The sequence below is a fragment of the Tympanuchus pallidicinctus genome, unplaced genomic scaffold (assembly GCF_026119805.1).
Source record: "Tympanuchus pallidicinctus isolate F22 unplaced genomic scaffold, pur_lepc_1.0 scaffold69, whole genome shotgun sequence".
Taxonomy (NCBI): domain Eukaryota; kingdom Metazoa; phylum Chordata; class Aves; order Galliformes; family Phasianidae; genus Tympanuchus; species Tympanuchus pallidicinctus.
The window spans coordinates 175055-190489 of record NW_026294790.1 but is presented as its reverse complement, the minus strand read 5'-3'; the positions used below and the strand labels follow the sequence as shown (position 1 = coordinate 190489).

General features: G+C 56.8%; 1 protein-coding gene and 1 long non-coding RNA gene across 3 annotated transcripts in view; one reads left to right on the top strand and one right to left on the bottom strand.

Annotated features, from left to right (window-relative positions):
* Positions 1-654: 654 nt before the first annotated feature.
* LOC128072091 (maestro heat-like repeat-containing protein family member 1) overlaps positions 655-15435 on the top strand; it is a gene marked incomplete at its 5' end in the record, with an annotated part of 64508 nt that continues 49727 nt past the window's right edge. Inside the window, 8 exons of the mRNA XM_052665527.1 lie at positions 655-780; positions 1115-1234; positions 3817-3939; positions 4734-4880; positions 4999-5025; positions 10359-10481; positions 11233-11312; positions 13229-13364. Of these exons, the coding sequence (XP_052521487.1) occupies positions 655-780; positions 1115-1234; positions 3817-3939; positions 4734-4880; positions 4999-5025; positions 10359-10481; positions 11233-11312; positions 13229-13364 (882 nt within the window). The remainder of the gene's footprint in view (positions 781-1114; positions 1235-3816; positions 3940-4733; positions 4881-4998; positions 5026-10358; positions 10482-11232; positions 11313-13228; positions 13365-15435) is intronic.
* Positions 5845-6572, bottom strand: LOC128072090 (uncharacterized). 2 transcript variants are annotated; one of them, XR_008202132.1, is made up of 4 exons: positions 6556-6572; positions 6372-6492; positions 6009-6071; positions 5845-5945 (listed from the first exon to the last, which is right to left on the bottom strand). It is a non-coding gene; the product is annotated as an uncharacterized LOC128072090 (long non-coding RNA). The 2 variants fall into 2 exon arrangements; XR_008202131.1 differs by lacking the exon at positions 6009-6071 and having other exon boundaries at positions 5851-5945.

Sequence of the window (15435 nt, the reverse complement as noted above, 5' to 3'; positions counted from 1 at the left end):
TCTTGGGTGGGGAATGACTGCACAACCAGAACAGGCTGGGGCTGAGCTGCTGGAAGGGAGCTCTTCAGAGAAGGACCTTTAGGTGTGGTGGGCAGTGATTGGTTAATGATTGACCAGCAGTTGACTAATGGGTTGACCCAGTAGTTGAACGGTGGTTGACCCAAGGGTTGACCAGTGGTTGACCAATGGTTGACCAACATCTGACCCAGCGGTTGACCAATTGTTGGTCAGCCGATGACCAACAGGTGTCAAATGGTTGACCAGCGGTTCACCAACAGTTGACCAGGAGCCAGCAGTGAACCTTTATGGCCAAGAGGTCCAACGGGACCCTGTGGTGCATTGCCAGAGTGCAGCCAGCGGGGCAGGGAGGTGCTGCTCCCCTCTGCTCTGCCCTGCAGGCACTGCTGGAGCGCTGGGCTCCCAGTTCAGGGCAGACTGGGAAGTGCTGGGAGAGCCCAGCGGAGGGTGTGGGGATGGGGGGGGCCTGGATCCCCTCCTGGTGGGGATGGGCTGAGAGCCCCGGGGCTGTGCAGCTGGGGGAAAGAAGGCTGAGAGGGGTGTGAGCAGCGCTGATGGGTATCTGGGGGGTGGGGGTGGGAGGAGGGGGCCAGGTGGGGCTGGGGGAGCTCTAGAACTTCCCAACCTTGACCGTCCTGTGGTTCTGTGACCCAGCTCCTCCAGGAAACGCTGGCAGCCGTTTCAGACAACGCTTGGATCTGCCACTTCGGGACAGAGATGTGCCGGCAGCTGAACGGCTACAACGGATTCCCCACCGAGAAGGTGACGGATGCGGGACCGGCGCTGGGTCCGTCCTCACTGGGACCAGCCTGGCGAATGGTGCTTCCCAAAGCATCGTCCTTCCTGCTGCTGCTGGGAGAAGGGTGTCGGGAGAGAATTAAAATAGCAGGGCGTTAATTGGGGTGGGTGGACGCATTGGAAAACGGAATTCTTCCCATTTCCAGTGCGTGCGGTCAGTTGTGCCCCACGACTTGTCAAGAGCTCATCCGGCGGCAGTCAGTCAGTCCTGACGTCTGTCCTGCTGTCCCCCACTGTGTCCCAGCTCCTCGTGGCCTTGCTGGAGGCTCAGATCCCCAACGCCCCTTTGTCCTTCCAGAACTTTCTGTACAAGTGCATCGGGACGACGCTCGGGGCGTGCGTCAGCAAGGAGTTGGTCCAGAAACAGCTGCAGGAACTGCTGGAAACGGCCCGGTACAACGAGGAGGCGGAGTGGGAGGTGAGAGGGGCTGGGGGGTTCTGCCTGCACCTGCTGCCTGAAGGGGATTTGGGGTCCTGCTGCATCCCCAGGCTGGGGCTCATGTGGCCCCGTGGGGCTACGGGGCTTCCTGGGGCCCTTGGCTGCACTGCTGTTGTCTGTCCTTCCTCAACGCTGTGCTCTGCAGAGCCACATTTCTCACTGATGCAGTGGGGTGCGTGGCAAAACAATTGGGCAAAAAGGACTTGCAGGTTCTGATTGGCCAACAGTTGAGCAGTGGTTGACCAATGGTTGACCAATGGATGGGCAATGGTTGACCAATGGCTGACCAATGGATGGCCAATGGTTGACCAATGGGGGGCCAGTGGTTGACCATGGTTGACCAATGGATGGCCAATGGTTGACCAATGGATGGGCAATGGTTGACCAATGGATGGCCAGTGGTTGACCATGGTTGACCAATGGATGGGCAATGGTTGACCAATGGATGGCCAATGGTTGACCAATGGATGGGCAATGGTTGACCAATGGCTGACCAATGGATGGCCAATGGTTGACCAATGGGGGGCCAGTGGTTGACCATGGTTGACCAATGGATGGCCAATGGTTGACCAATGGATGGGCAATGGTTGACCAATGGATGGCCAATGGTTGACCATGGTTGACCAATGGATGGGCAATGGTTGACCAATGGATGGCCAATGGTTGACCAATGGATGGCCAATGGTTGACCAATGGTTGGCCAGTGGTTGACCAATGGTTGACCAATGGATGGCCAATGGTTGACCAATGGTTGACCAATGGTTGCCCAATGGTTGACTAATGGTTGACAAGTATTCGACCAATGGATGGGCAATGGTTGACCAATGGTTGGCCAATGGTTGACCAATGGATGGCCAATGGTTGGCCAATGGTTGACCAATGGTTGACCAATGGTTGGCCAGTGGTTGACCATGGTTGAGCAATGGATGGCCAATGGTTGACCAATGGATGGGCAATGGTTGACCAATGGATGGCCAATGGTGGACCCCACAGTTGATCCAGCAGTTGACGAATAGATGACCAGTGGTTGACCAATGTTTGCCCAAAGGTTGACTAATGGTTGACAAGTATTTGACCAATGTTTGTCCAGTGTCTTACCAGCAACTGACCAATGGTTGTCCAGTGTTCTACCCGTGTGTGACCAACGATTGACCAGCAGTTGACCAGCGGTCGACCAGTGTTTGACCAATGGTTGATCCGATGGTTAACCAACAGTCGATCCAGTGGTTGACCAGCAGCCGTGCGGTGGTTGTGCAATGGTTGACCAGTGCTTGTCTGGCAGTTGACCAATGGTGACCAGTTGTTAGCCAATGGTTGACCCAAGGGTTGATGAGCAGTCGGCCAACAGTTGACCTACTGTTCACCACGAGCCAGCAGTGAGCCCTGGTGGCCAAGAGAGCCAACGGGACCCTGTGGTGCGTTGCCCAGAGAGCGGCCAGCAGGGCAGGGAGGTGCTGCTCCCCTCTGCTCTGCCCTGCAGGCACTGCTGGAGCGCTGGGATTTTGAGTTGGGCTGGGATTTTTGAGCGCTGAGGAAAGAGACCTGGGGGTGTTGGTTGATGCTCGGCTGAACAGGAGCCAACAGTGTGCCCAGGTGGCCAAGAGGGCCAACGGCATCCTGGCCTGCATTAGAAATAGTGTGGCCAGCAGGAGCAGAGAGGTGAGCATCCCCCTCTACTCAGCACTGGTGAGGCCGCACCTCGAGGGCTGTGTCCAGTTTTGGGCCCCTCACTGCAAGAAAGATATTGAGGGCCTGGAATGTGTTGAAAGGAGGGCAACGAAATGGTGAGGGGTCTGGAACACAGGGCTGTGAGGAGAGGCTGAAGGAGCTGGGAATGTTCAGGGTGAGAAGAGGAGCTCAGGGGAGACCTCATTGCTCTGTACAACCTCCAGGTTGTGGTGCAAAAGGGTCTGGCCTCTTCTCCCAGGCAAATAATAGGACCCGAGGAAACGGGCAGAAGTTGTACCAGAGGAGGTTTAGGTTGGACATGAGGAGAAACTTTTTCTCTCAAAGGGTGGTCAGCCCCTGCAATGGCTGCACAGGGAGGTGATGGAGTCGCCGTCCCTGGCAGCGTTCAAGAGGCGCCTGGATGAGGAGCTGCGAGATGTGGTTTAGTGCTGCTGGTACTGATAGCAATGGGAGGGGGGTTGGACTGGATGATCTTGCAGGTCGTTTCCAACCTTGTGATTCTGTGTGATTTGTGACGCTGGGCTCCAGCTTTGCACGCTCCCAACTGTGATCCCGCACTCAGCCAGGAGCGCCGCACCGCGGCCGCCTCTCCATGCAGTGCAAACACTGTCTCGTGCTGCTCCAGTTTTGCACAGCTCCGCTGAGGGCTGCATGAACAGCTGATGGCGTTCCAGCCTGACCTCTCCTGCATGGTGCTGCCTTGCTGGTGTCACCTTGTGTCCCCAAAGGGGGGTGGTGGTTGCCAGCGCTGAGCTCTGCTGGGCACGGCTCAGCTGCCGGGAATTAAACCAATCAAGGGGGGCTCTATTCAAGTGTCAGTGGGGTTGGGAATTAATTGCTTTCTGCTAATGCGTTTTCACCGCTCCCTCCAGGGACTCGCTTCCTGCTTCGGGATATGTGCAATAAATCACCTGGAGGAAACGCTGGCCAAGCTGGAGGATTTTGTGCGGTCTGATGTCTTCAAGAAATCCGTGGGGCTGTTCAGTATTTTCAAGGTGAGGGGCCCCAGTGCCTCCTAAGGGCTGTGGGGGGGCGGCTCTGGATGTGCTGTGTTTGGTGTGGGGCTGGAGGATCCCAAACTGTAGAGAGGGAGATTGGCAGCACCGTGTCTTGGTCCGAGGACCCCGATGCAGGGATACGTGGGCTGTGGGGGAGATGAGGGGAGAGGAGAGGAGAGGAGAGGAGAGGAGAGGAGAGGAGAGGAGAGGAGAGGAGAGGAGAGGAGAGGAGAGGAGAGGAGAGGAGAGGAGAGGAGAGGAGAGGAGAGGAGAGGAGAGGAGAGGAGAGGAGAGGAGAGGGGGAGGGGAGGGGAGGGGAGGGGAGGGGAGGGGAGGGGAGGGGAGGGGAGGGGAGGGGGCACAGGGATGCTCAGGGAATGGAGCAGCTGTTAGGACAAAAGGGAGAAGTGCCCCAGGCTGTGGGTGGGCCCTGGGCAGGCAGAGGTGGGGGGGGACAGCCAGCCCATGGCAGGACTTGGCTGAGGGGGGTCCTTTCCAACCCAACCGTGCTGTGGTTCTGTGATCTTTAAGGGCCCTTCCAACTCAACCACTCGGTGGTTCTATAATCTTTAGGACCTTTCCAACCCAACCATCCTATGCCAGAGCTGCAGTGACAACTGTGGGTGGCAAACAGGAACCCATATCTCAGGCGAGGACGTGTCCGAATGTGGTCCTATGGGGCTGTGGGCACATCTGCTGCTGACAGAACGGGGCACGAAGACCTCAAACCACAAGGAGGGGGCCCTGATTCCCCCAGAGCCCCCACTGATCCATCCCATCTCCCCCACCAGGACCGCAGTGACCACGAAGTGGAGAAGATCAAGAGCGCCCTGATCCTGTGCTACGGGTTCGTGGCCGCTCACGCTCCCAGGGAGCTGCTGCTGTCCCGCGTCGAGGCCGACATCCTGAGGAACATCTCCCAGTACTTCAGCACCAAGGTGGGCATCGGGGGGCACGGAGCACTCCGGGTGTCGGCGTGGGGAGGAGGGGGGCTGCGCAGGGACCGCTGGTCCTACGGACGGCACCGCCGCTCAATGCCCGTGTCTTGTTTTGCAGGTTCTGGGGATAAAGGTAGAGACCAAGGTACAGTGTGGGGCGCTCAGTCTGCTCTGCTCTCTGCTCTGTCCTGCTCTCTTTACCTCTGGGCTTGGGGCTCGGGGCTGGGAGAGGGGAATTTTCCTGACGCCCACGACAGGCAGGCAGAACTCGCTTTCCTTTGGGGTTTTTTTTTGGTTTTTTTTTGGTCTGAATTTCGAGTGGTGCTGTGCGAAGGCAGGAGTTGGAGGTGGAGATCCTTCCTCATGGCTCAGTTCCGACTGGGGATGGTCTGTGGGTCGTTTCGTTAGAGCAGAACACAGAAACCTGACTCCCCTACGTGGTAGAAAGTGACCGCACAGCGTGAGCGAATTACAGCTGTAGGGATTGTTATTTCGTTGTGTCAAAGCACTTGGATCTCCTCCTGAACTGTGGAAGTGTGCACTGAAGGCAGTGGTGAGGGCTGCTCGCACCTCCTCGGCCCCTCAGCTTGTAGAAACCTTCCAACCCAGCACAATGCAGCACCACCATCCCATGCCTCTGTGGTCTGCAAGGACCCTTCCAACCCAACACAATGCAGCACCACCATCCCATGGCTCTGTGGTCTGCAAGGACCCTTCAAACCCAACAGAATACATCATAACCATCCCATGCCTCTGTGGTCTGCAAGGACCCTTCCAACCCAACACAATAGATCATAACCATCCCATGCCTCTGTGGTCTGCAAGGACCCTTCCAACACAACACAATACATCATAACCATCCCATGGCTCTGTGGTCTGCAAGGACCCTTCCAACCCAGCACAATGCAGCACAACCATCCCATGCCTCTGTGGTCTGCAAGGACCCTTCCAACCCAACACAATGCAGCACCACCATCCCATGGCTCTGTGGTCTGCAAGGACCCTTCCAATGCAACCCAACCCAATACAGCACAACCATTCCATGCCTCTGTGGTCTGCAAGGACCTTTCCAACACAACCCAACCCAATGCAGCACAACCATTCCATGGCTCTGTGGTCTGCAAGGACCCTTCCAATGCAACCCAACCCAATACAGCACAACCATTCCACGCCTCTGTGGTCTGTAAGGACCTTTCCAACACAACCCAACCCAATGCAGCACAACCATCCCATGGCTCTGTGGTCTGCAAGGACCCTTCCAACCCAACAAAATGCAGCACAACCATCCCATGGCTCTGTGGTCTGCAAGGACCCTTCAAACCCAACCCAATGCAGCACAACCATCCCATGGCTCTGTGGTCTGCAAGGACCCTTCAAACCCAACCCAATGCAGCACAACCATCCCATGCCTCTGTGGTCTGCAAGGACCCTTCCAATGCAACCCAACCCAATACAGCACAACCATCCCATGCCTCTGTGGTCTGCAAGGACCCTTCCAATGCAACCCAATACAGCACAACCATCCCATGACTCTGTGGTCTGCAAGGACCCTTCCAATGCAACCCAACACAATACAGCACAACCATTCCATGCCTCTGTGGTCTGTAAGGACCTTTCCAACCCAACCCAACACAATACATTATAACCATTCCATGCCTCTGTGGTCTGTAAGGACCCTTCCAACACAACCCATTTCGTGTCTTTGTAATCTGTAAGGTAGATAGATGTAATCTTTAAGGTAACTTCCAACCCAACCCAGCCATTCCATGGCTCTGTGGTCTGTAAGAACCCTTCCAACCCAACCCAACCCAGCCATTCCATAGACCTGTGATCTGCAAGGACCCTTCCAACCCAACCCGACCATCCCATGGCTCTATGATCTGCAAGGACCCTTCCAACCCAGCACAGCCCGACCAGTTCTGTGTCTCTAATCTGTAGGTGCCTTCCGACGCAGCCCAACAGAACCTATGGCTCTGTAGTCTGTAAGCTCCCTTCCAACCTGACAGTTCCATACAATCCTCTATATAGGGTCCCTCCCAACCCAACCACTCCTGTATCATTGTCATCTATAAAGTCCTTTCCAACCCACCCCGTTCCATGCCTGTGTGCTCTGTAAGGACCCTCTCACCCCATGGCCTCGCTGCGCTGTGTAGTGCCCACATCCTGCCCTCCGTTCCCCTCCTCTCCCCCCACAGCGCAGGACACTGCAGAGCCCCAGCTGCACAAATTCATGGAGCTCATTTCCCCACCTTCCCCCAGGGAGCCATCACTCATTGACCAGATAGCAGACCGCAGATTGCCATCCTGGGGGGGGGGGGGGGGGGGTAGCCGGGGGGCCGCATCTCTAGATTTACTTTATTTTCAAGGCTGAGCGATGACAAACGGCATTTGTCACGTTGAGGTGAAGCTGTCAGGGCCCCCGTCCCCCATCTGCACTAAAACGTTTCCCTTTGGGCTCCTCTGGCACTAACAGCTCCACTGTCCCCACCGCCGGGCTCAGCTGGGATGAGGGAGCACCGCTAATTGGGGTGGGGGGAGCCCACTGATGGCCACCGTTCCCATTCTCTGGGTCTGCCATCGTCTGTCCCTATGAGGATGGTGGTGTGATGGGCTGGAACCAAGAGCTGGTGGGAAGCACAGCCCCCCCACCACCCCCCCTGTAAGGGGATGCGGTTTTGTGGGAGACGGGGGAGAGTTTGGAGGCTCCTGGTGCTGCCTCAGCAAGGAGCTGAGACCCCAAAGTGTCGTCCCCCACCACTGGATGTGAGCGGGGGAGGGGGGGTCGGTGCCCCATTGGCAATGAAGGGCCTCGTGCCCCACGGCTGAGATTCCCCATGTCCTGTGGTGATAGGAGCGCCTTGCTGCCCTGTGGCTGTGGGGTTCTGATTCTAATGGCTATGGGGTTCTGATTCTAATGGTTGTGGGGTTCTGATTCTAATGGCTATGGGGTTCTGATTCTAATGGCTATGGGGTTCTGATTCTAATGGCTGTGGGGTTCTGATTCTAATGGCTGTGGGGTTCTGATTCTAATGGCTATGGGGTTCTGATTCTAATGGCTGTGGGGTTCTGATTCTAATGGCTGTGGGGTTCTGATTCTAATGGCTATGGGGTTTCCAGTGTCCCTTGGCTATGGGGTTCTGATTCTAATGGTTATGGGGTTTCCAGTGTCCCATGGCTATGGGGTTCTGATTCTAATGGCTGTGGGGTTCTGATTCTAATGGCTGTGGGGTTCTGATTCTAATGGCTATGGGGTTCTGATTCTAATGGCTGTGGGGTTCTGATTCTAATGGCTATGGGGTTCTGATTCTAATGGCTGTGGGGTTCTGATTCTAATGGCTGTGGGGTTCTGATTCTAATGGCTGTGGGGTTCTGATTCTAATGGCTATGGGGTTTCCAGTGTCCCTTGGCTGTGGGGTTCTGATTCTAATGGCTATGGGGTTCTGATTCTAATGGCTATGGGGTTCTGATTCTAATGGCTGTGGGGTTCTGATTCTAATGGCTGTGGGGTTCTGATTCTAATGGCTATGGGGTTCTGATTCTAATGGCTGTGGGGTTCTGATTCTAATGGCTGTGGGGTTCTGATTCTAATGGCTATGGGGTTCTGATTCTAATGGCTGTGGGGTTCTGATTCTAATGGCTATGGGGTTCTGATTCTAATGGCTGTGGGGTTCTGATTCTAATGGCTATGGGGTTCTGATTCTAATGGCTAGGGGGGTCCCAGTGCCCCATGGCTATGGGGATTCCCAATTCTTTGTGGCTGTGGTGGTCCCAGTGCCCCATGTTTGTGGGATTCCCTAATCTTAGTGATTATGAGGTTCTCAGTGCCCTGTGGCTATAGGGTTCTGATTCTAATGGCTATAGGGTTCTGATTCTAATGGCTATGGGGTTCTGATTCTAATGGCTGTGGGGTTCTGATTCTAATGGCTATAGGGGTCGTGGTGCCCCATGGTTATGGGGTTCTGGTTCTCTGTGGCTATGGGGTTCCCAATTCTCTGTGGCTATGGTGGTCCCAGCACCCTATGGCTATGGGGCTGTGATTCTTTGCAGCAATGGGGGTCGGTGCCCCATTGGCAATGAAGGGCCTCGTGCCCCACGGCTGAGATTCCCCATGTCCTGTGGTGATAGGAGCGCCTTGCTGCCCTGTGGCTGTGGGGTTCCCGGTGCCCCATGGCTACGGAGGTCCCAGTGCCCCCATGGTTACGAGAGTCCTGGTGCCCCCTGAGGATGGGGTTCCCAATGCCTTCATGTGTCAGGAGCTCCCAGTGCCCACGTGGCTGTGGGATTTCCAATTCTTAGTGCTTAGGAGGGTCCCGGTGCCCCACGGCTAAAAGGTTCCAATCCCACATGGCTGTGGGGTTCTGATTCTAATGGCTGTGGGGTTCTGATTCTAATGGCTGTGGGGTTCTGATTCTAATGGTTATGGGGTTCTGATTCTAATGGTTATGGGGTTCTGATTCTAATGGCTATGGGGTTTCCAGTGTCCTTGGCTATGGGGTTCTGATTCTAATGGCTATGGGGTTCTGATTCTAATGGCTGTGGGGTTTCCAGTGTCCCATGGCTATGGGGTTCTGATTCTAATGGCTGTGGGGTTCTGATTCTAATGGCTGTGGGGTTCTGATTCTAATGGCTATGGGGTTCTGATTCTAATGGCTGTGGGGTTCTGATTCTAATGGCTGTGGGGTTCTGATTCTAATGGCTGTGGGGTTCTGATTCTAATAGCTATGGGGTTCTGATTCTAATGGCTATAGAGTTCTGATTCTAATGTCTATGGGGTTCTGATTCTAATGGCTGTGGGGTTCTGTTGCTAATGGCTATGGGGTTCTGATTCTAATGGTTATGGGGTTCTGATTCTAATGGCTGTGGGGTTCTGATGCTAATGGCTATGGGGTTCTGATTCTAATGGCTATGGGATTCTGATTCTAATGGCTATGGGGTTCTGATGCTAATGGCTGTGGGGTTCTGATTCTAATGGCTATGGGGTTCTGATTCTAATGGCTGTGGGGTTCTGATTCTAACGGCTATGGGGTTCTGATTCTAATGGCTATGGGGTTCTGATTCTAATGGCTATGGGGTTCTGATTCTAACGGCTATGGGGTTCTGATTCTAATGGCTGTGGGGTTCTGATTCTAATGGCTATGGGGTTCTGATTCTAACGGCTATGGGGTTCTGATTCTAATGGCTGTGGGGTTCTGATTCTAATGGCTATAGGGGTCATGGTGCCCCATGTTTATGGGGTTCTGGTTCTCTGTGGCTGTGGGGTTCCCAATTCTCTGTGGCTATGGTGGTCCCAGCACCCTATGGCTATGGGGCTGTGATTCTTTGCAGCAATGGGGGTCGTGGTGCCCCACAGCCATGGGGTCTCCTGTCAGGATGGAGGCCCAGCCGCTGCATTTGTCACCACAGAGCCCGGCATGGGGAGGGACACGGGGCAAAGCGTCCCCAGTGCCGGGAGGTGACAATCTGTGGTTCTGTGCTCAGGACCTGACCCTGAAGCTGTGCCTCATCCGGAGCATCGCCATGATCAGCCGGGCCGTCCGTGGCAGCAACAAATGCACTGACTTTGTTCTGAGTCGCAAAGCCGAACTCGTGGCGCAGATGGTGGTGAGAACGGGTGCCAGGGTTGGGTGGTTTGGGGGGGTCCCCGTCCCCATCCCCGTCCCCATCCCCGTCCCCGTCCCCATCCCCATCCACGTCCCCATCCCCGTCCCCATCCCCGTCCCCATCCCCATTCCCGTCCCCATCCCCTTCCCCATCCCCATCTCCATCCCCTTCCCCATCCCCGTCCCCGTCCCCATCCCCGTCCCCATCCCCGTCCCCGTCCCCATCCCCATCCCCGTCCCCGTCCCCATCCCCGTCCCCATCCCCATTCCCATCCCCGTCCCCGTCCCCATCCCCGTCCCCATCCCCATCCCCATCCCCGTCCCCATCCCCATCCCCATCCACGTCCCCATCCCCGTCCCCATCCCCGTCCCCATCCCCATCCCCATTCCCGTCCCCATCCCCTTCCCCATCCCCATCCCCATCCCCTTCCCCATCCCCATCCCCATCCCCGTCCCCATCCCCGTCCCCATCCCCATCCCCATCCCCGTCCCCATCCCCATCCCCATCCCCGTCCCCGTCCCCATCCCTGTCCCCATCCCCGTCCCCGTCCCCGTCCCCATCCCCATCCCCATCTCCATCCCCATCCCCATCTCCATCCCCATCTCCATCCCCATCCCCATCTCCATCCCCATCTCCATCTCCATCCCATCCCCATCCCCATCCAATCCCCATCCCCATGCCCATCCCATCCCCATCCCCATCCCCTTCCCCATCCCCATCCCCATCCCCATCCCCTGGGTCTGTGTTGCAGGAGTTCATCAAAGCAGAACCGCTGGACTCGATGCGGACGCTGGTGCGGCAGTGGGCGATGGTCACCTGCACTCACCTGGTGTATCCTCTGTAGAGCCGAGGGATACGTGGGTTGGAAAGGTCCTGGAAGGTCATTGAGGCATGGGATGGTTGGGTTGGAATAGGTTAGAAGGGTCCTGGAAGGTCATAGAGGCATGGGATGGTTGGATTGGAATAGGTTAGAAGGTCCTGGAAGGTCATAGAAGCATGGGATGGTTGGGTTGGATTGGGTTCAGAGGGTCCTGGAAGGTCTTAGAGGCATGGGATGGCTGGGTTGGGCCGGGTTCAGAGGGTCCTGGAAGGTCATAGAGGCATGGGATGGTTGGATTGGATTGGGTTCAGAGGGTCCTGGAAGGTCTTAGAGGCATGGGATGGCTGGGTTGGGCTGGGTTCAGAGGGTCCTGGAAGGTCTTAGAGGCATGGGATGGTTGGGTTGGATTGGGTTAGAAGGGTCCTGGCAGGCCTTAGAGGCATGGGATGGTTGGGTTGGACTGGGTTTAGAGGGTCCTGGAAGGTCGTAGAGGCATGGGATGGTTGGGTTGGATTGGGTTCAGAGGGTCCTGGAAGGTCTTAGAGGCATGGGATGGTTGGGTTGGATTGGGTTTAGAGGGTCCTGGAAGGTCATAGAGGCATGGGATGGTTGGGTTGGACTGGGTTCAGAGGGTCCTGGCAGGCCTTAGAGGCATGGGATGGTTGGGTTGGATTGGGTTCAGAGGGTCCTGGAAGGTCTTAGAGGCATGGGATGGTTGGGTTGGACTGGGTTCAGAGGGTCCTGGAAGGTCTTAGAGGCATGGGATGGTTGGGTTGGATTGGGTTTAGAGGGTCCTGGAAGGTCATAGAGGCATGGGATGGTTGGGTTGGACTGGGTTCAGAGGGTCCTGGAAGGTCATAGAGGCATGGGATGGTTGGGTTGGATTGGGTTCAGAGGGTCCTGGAAGGTCTTAGAGGCATGGGATGGTTGGGTTGGACTGGGTTCAGAGGGTCCTGGAAGGTCTTAGAGGCATGGGATGGTTGGGTTGGATTGGGTTTAGAGGGTCCTGGAAGGTCATAGAGGCATGGGATGGTTGGGTTGGACTGGGTTCAGAGGGTCCTGGAAGGTCATAGAGGCATGGGATGGTTGGGTTGGACTGGGTTCAGAGGGTCCTGGAAGGTCTTAGAGGCATGGGATGGTTGGGTTGGATTGGGTTCAGAGGGTCCTGGAAGGTCATAGAGGCATGGGATGGTTGGGTTGGATTGGGTTCAGAGGGTCCTGGAAGGTCATAGAGGCATGGGATGGTTGGGCAGGGTAGGGTTTGATTGGAAGGGCTCTTAAGGATGATAGAAACATGAGATGGTTGGGTTGGAAGGGTCCTGAAAGGTCGTCATAGAAGGAGTTGGGATGGGAAGGTCCTTAAAGTTCATAGAGCTGTGGGATGTTTGTGTTGGAAGGGTTCTGAATGGTAGCCATGTAATGATTGGCTTGGGAGAGTCCTGACAAATGATAGGGCCGTGGGATTGTTGGATTGGAAGGGTCCTTAAAGATCACAGGCACGTGGCATGGTTGGGTTGGGTTGGAAGGGTCCTTAAAGATCTCAGGCCCTGCCTGTCTTCGGAGATTCGTGGTCCTTGAGGTCCCTTCCAACCCTGTGATTCTGTAAGGATCCCAGAGCTGCTGGATGGTTGTGGGGTTGGGATGATCTTTAAAGGTCATCTCAGAAGGGATTGGGTCAGAAGGGTCCTGAAAGATCATAAAGCCACGGGATGGTTGTGTTGGGAGGGTCCTTAAGGGTCAACGGAGGTGGGATTGGCCTAGAAAGGTCCTTAAAGGTCCCTTATGGGTGAGCATGGTGGGAATGGATTGGTGTTGGACTGGAGAGTCCTGGAGGTCTCTTCCAACCCCGCTGACCCCGTGAGCGTGTGACAGGGCCAGCAGAATTTTGTTCCATCCCTCCTACCGCCCTCCTGAACCCCCACCTCAGCCTCCTGGAGCCCCAGCTCAGCGACCCCGACCGCACGGAGCTGATGGACGCGTGCCTGGCCGGCGTCCTGGCGCTGCCCCCACTGGACCCACTGTGGGACCGCGATGGGGACGGCGGCGATGCGCCCTACAGCGAGGTTGGGAGGCTCTCCGTCCCTATTCCTCAGGGCACCCCTTCTATCTCCCACTCCTGGGGGTCCCCTGTCATCTCCCAGCCCTGGGGGTTTCTCCTCTGTCCCCCACCCCAGGGGGTGTCCCTTCTGTCCCCCATTCCTAGCTGTCTCAACTCCATCCCCAACTCCCCCGTCCATCCCCCGCTCATGGGAGTGCCCTGGAGTTCCCTCCATGCCCTGTTCCTTGGGGTTCCCTTCCATCTCCCACTCCTGGGGCTGTTCCCTCCATGCCCTGTTCCCTGGGGTTCCCTTCCATCTCCCACTCCTGGGGCTGTTCCCTCCATGCCCTGTTCCTTGGGCTTCCCTTCCATCTCCCACTCCTGGGGCTGTTCCCTCCATGCCCTGTTCTTTGGGCTTCCCTTCCATCTCCCACTCCTGGGGCTGTTCCCTCCATGCCCTGTTCTTTGGGGTTCCCTTCCATCTCCCACTCCTGGGGCTGTTCCCTCCATGCCCTGTTCCTTGGGCTTCCCTTCCATCTCCCACTCCTGGGGCTGTTCCCTCCATGCCGTTCCTTGGGGTTCCCTTCCATCTCCCACTCCTGGGGCTGTTCCCTCCATGCCCTGTTCTTTGGGTTCCCTTCCATCTCCCACTCCTGGGGCTGTTCCCTCCATGCCCTGTTCCTTGGGATTCCCTTCCATCTCCCACTCCTGGGGCTGTTCCCTCCATGCCCTGTTCTTTGGGCTTCCCTTCCATCTCCCACTCCTGGGGCTGTTCCCTCCATGCCCTGTTCTTTGGGCTTCCCTTCCATCTCCCACTCCTGGGGCTGTTCCCTCCATGCCCTGTTCTTTGGGTTCCCTTCCATCTCCCACTCCTGGGGCTGTTCCCTCCATGCCCTGTTCTTTGGGCTTCCCTTCCATCTCCCACTCCTGGGGCTGTTCCCTCCATGCCCTGTTCCTTGGGCTTCCCTTCCATCTCCCACTCCTGGGGCTGTTCCCTCCATGCCGTTCCTTGGGGTTCCCTTCCATCTCCCACTCCTGGGGCTGTTCCCTCCATGCCCTGTTCTTTGGGTTCCCTTCCATCTCCCACTCCTGGGGCTGTTCCCTCCATGCCCTGTTCCTTGGGATTCCCTTCCATCTCCCACTCCTGGGGCTGTTCCCTCCATGCCCTGTTCTTTGGGTTCCCTTCCATCTCCCACTCCTGGGGCTGTTCCCTCCATGCCCTGTTCCTTGGGCTTCCCTTCCATCTCCCACTCCTGGGGCTGTTCCCTCCATGCCCTGTTCCTTGGGGTTCCCTTCCATCTCCCACTCCTGGGGCTGTTCCCTCCATGCCGTTCTTTGGGCTTCCCTTCCATCTCCCACTCCTGGGGCTGTTCCCTCCATGCCCTGTTCTTTGGGTTCCCTTCCATCTCCCACTCCTGGGGCTGTTCCCTCCATGCCCTGTTCCTTGGGGTTCCCTTCCATCTCCCACTCCTGGTGCTGTTCCCTCCATGCCCTGTTCCTTGGGCTTCCCTTCCATCTCCCACTCCTGGGGCTGTTCCCTCCATGCCCAGTTCCTTGTATTCCCTTCCATCTCCCACTCCTGGGGCTGTTCCCTCCATGCCCTGTTCCTTGGGATTCCCTTCCATCTCCCACTCCTGGGGCTGTTCCCTCCATGCCCTGTTCCTTGGGGTTCCCTTCCATCTCCCACTCCTGGGGCTGTTCCCTCCATGCCCTGTTCCTTGGGGTTCCCTTCCATCTCCCACTCCTGGGGCTGTTCCCTCCATGCCCTGTTCTTTGGGTTCCCTTCCATCTCCCACTCCTGGGGCTGTTCCCTCCATGCCCTGTTCCTTGGGGTTCCCTTCCATCTCCCACTCCTGGGGCTGTTCCCTCCATGCCCTGTTCCTTGGGGTTCCCTTCCATCTCCCACTCCTGGGGCTGTTCCCTCCATGCCCTGTTCTTTGGGATTCCCTTCCATCTCCCACTCCTGGGGCTGTTCCCTCCATGCCCTGTTCCTTGGATTCCCTTCCATCTCCCACTCCTGGGGCTGTTCCCTCCATGCCCTGTTCCTTGGATTCCCTTCCATCTCCCACTCCTGGGGCTGTTCCCTCCATGCCCTG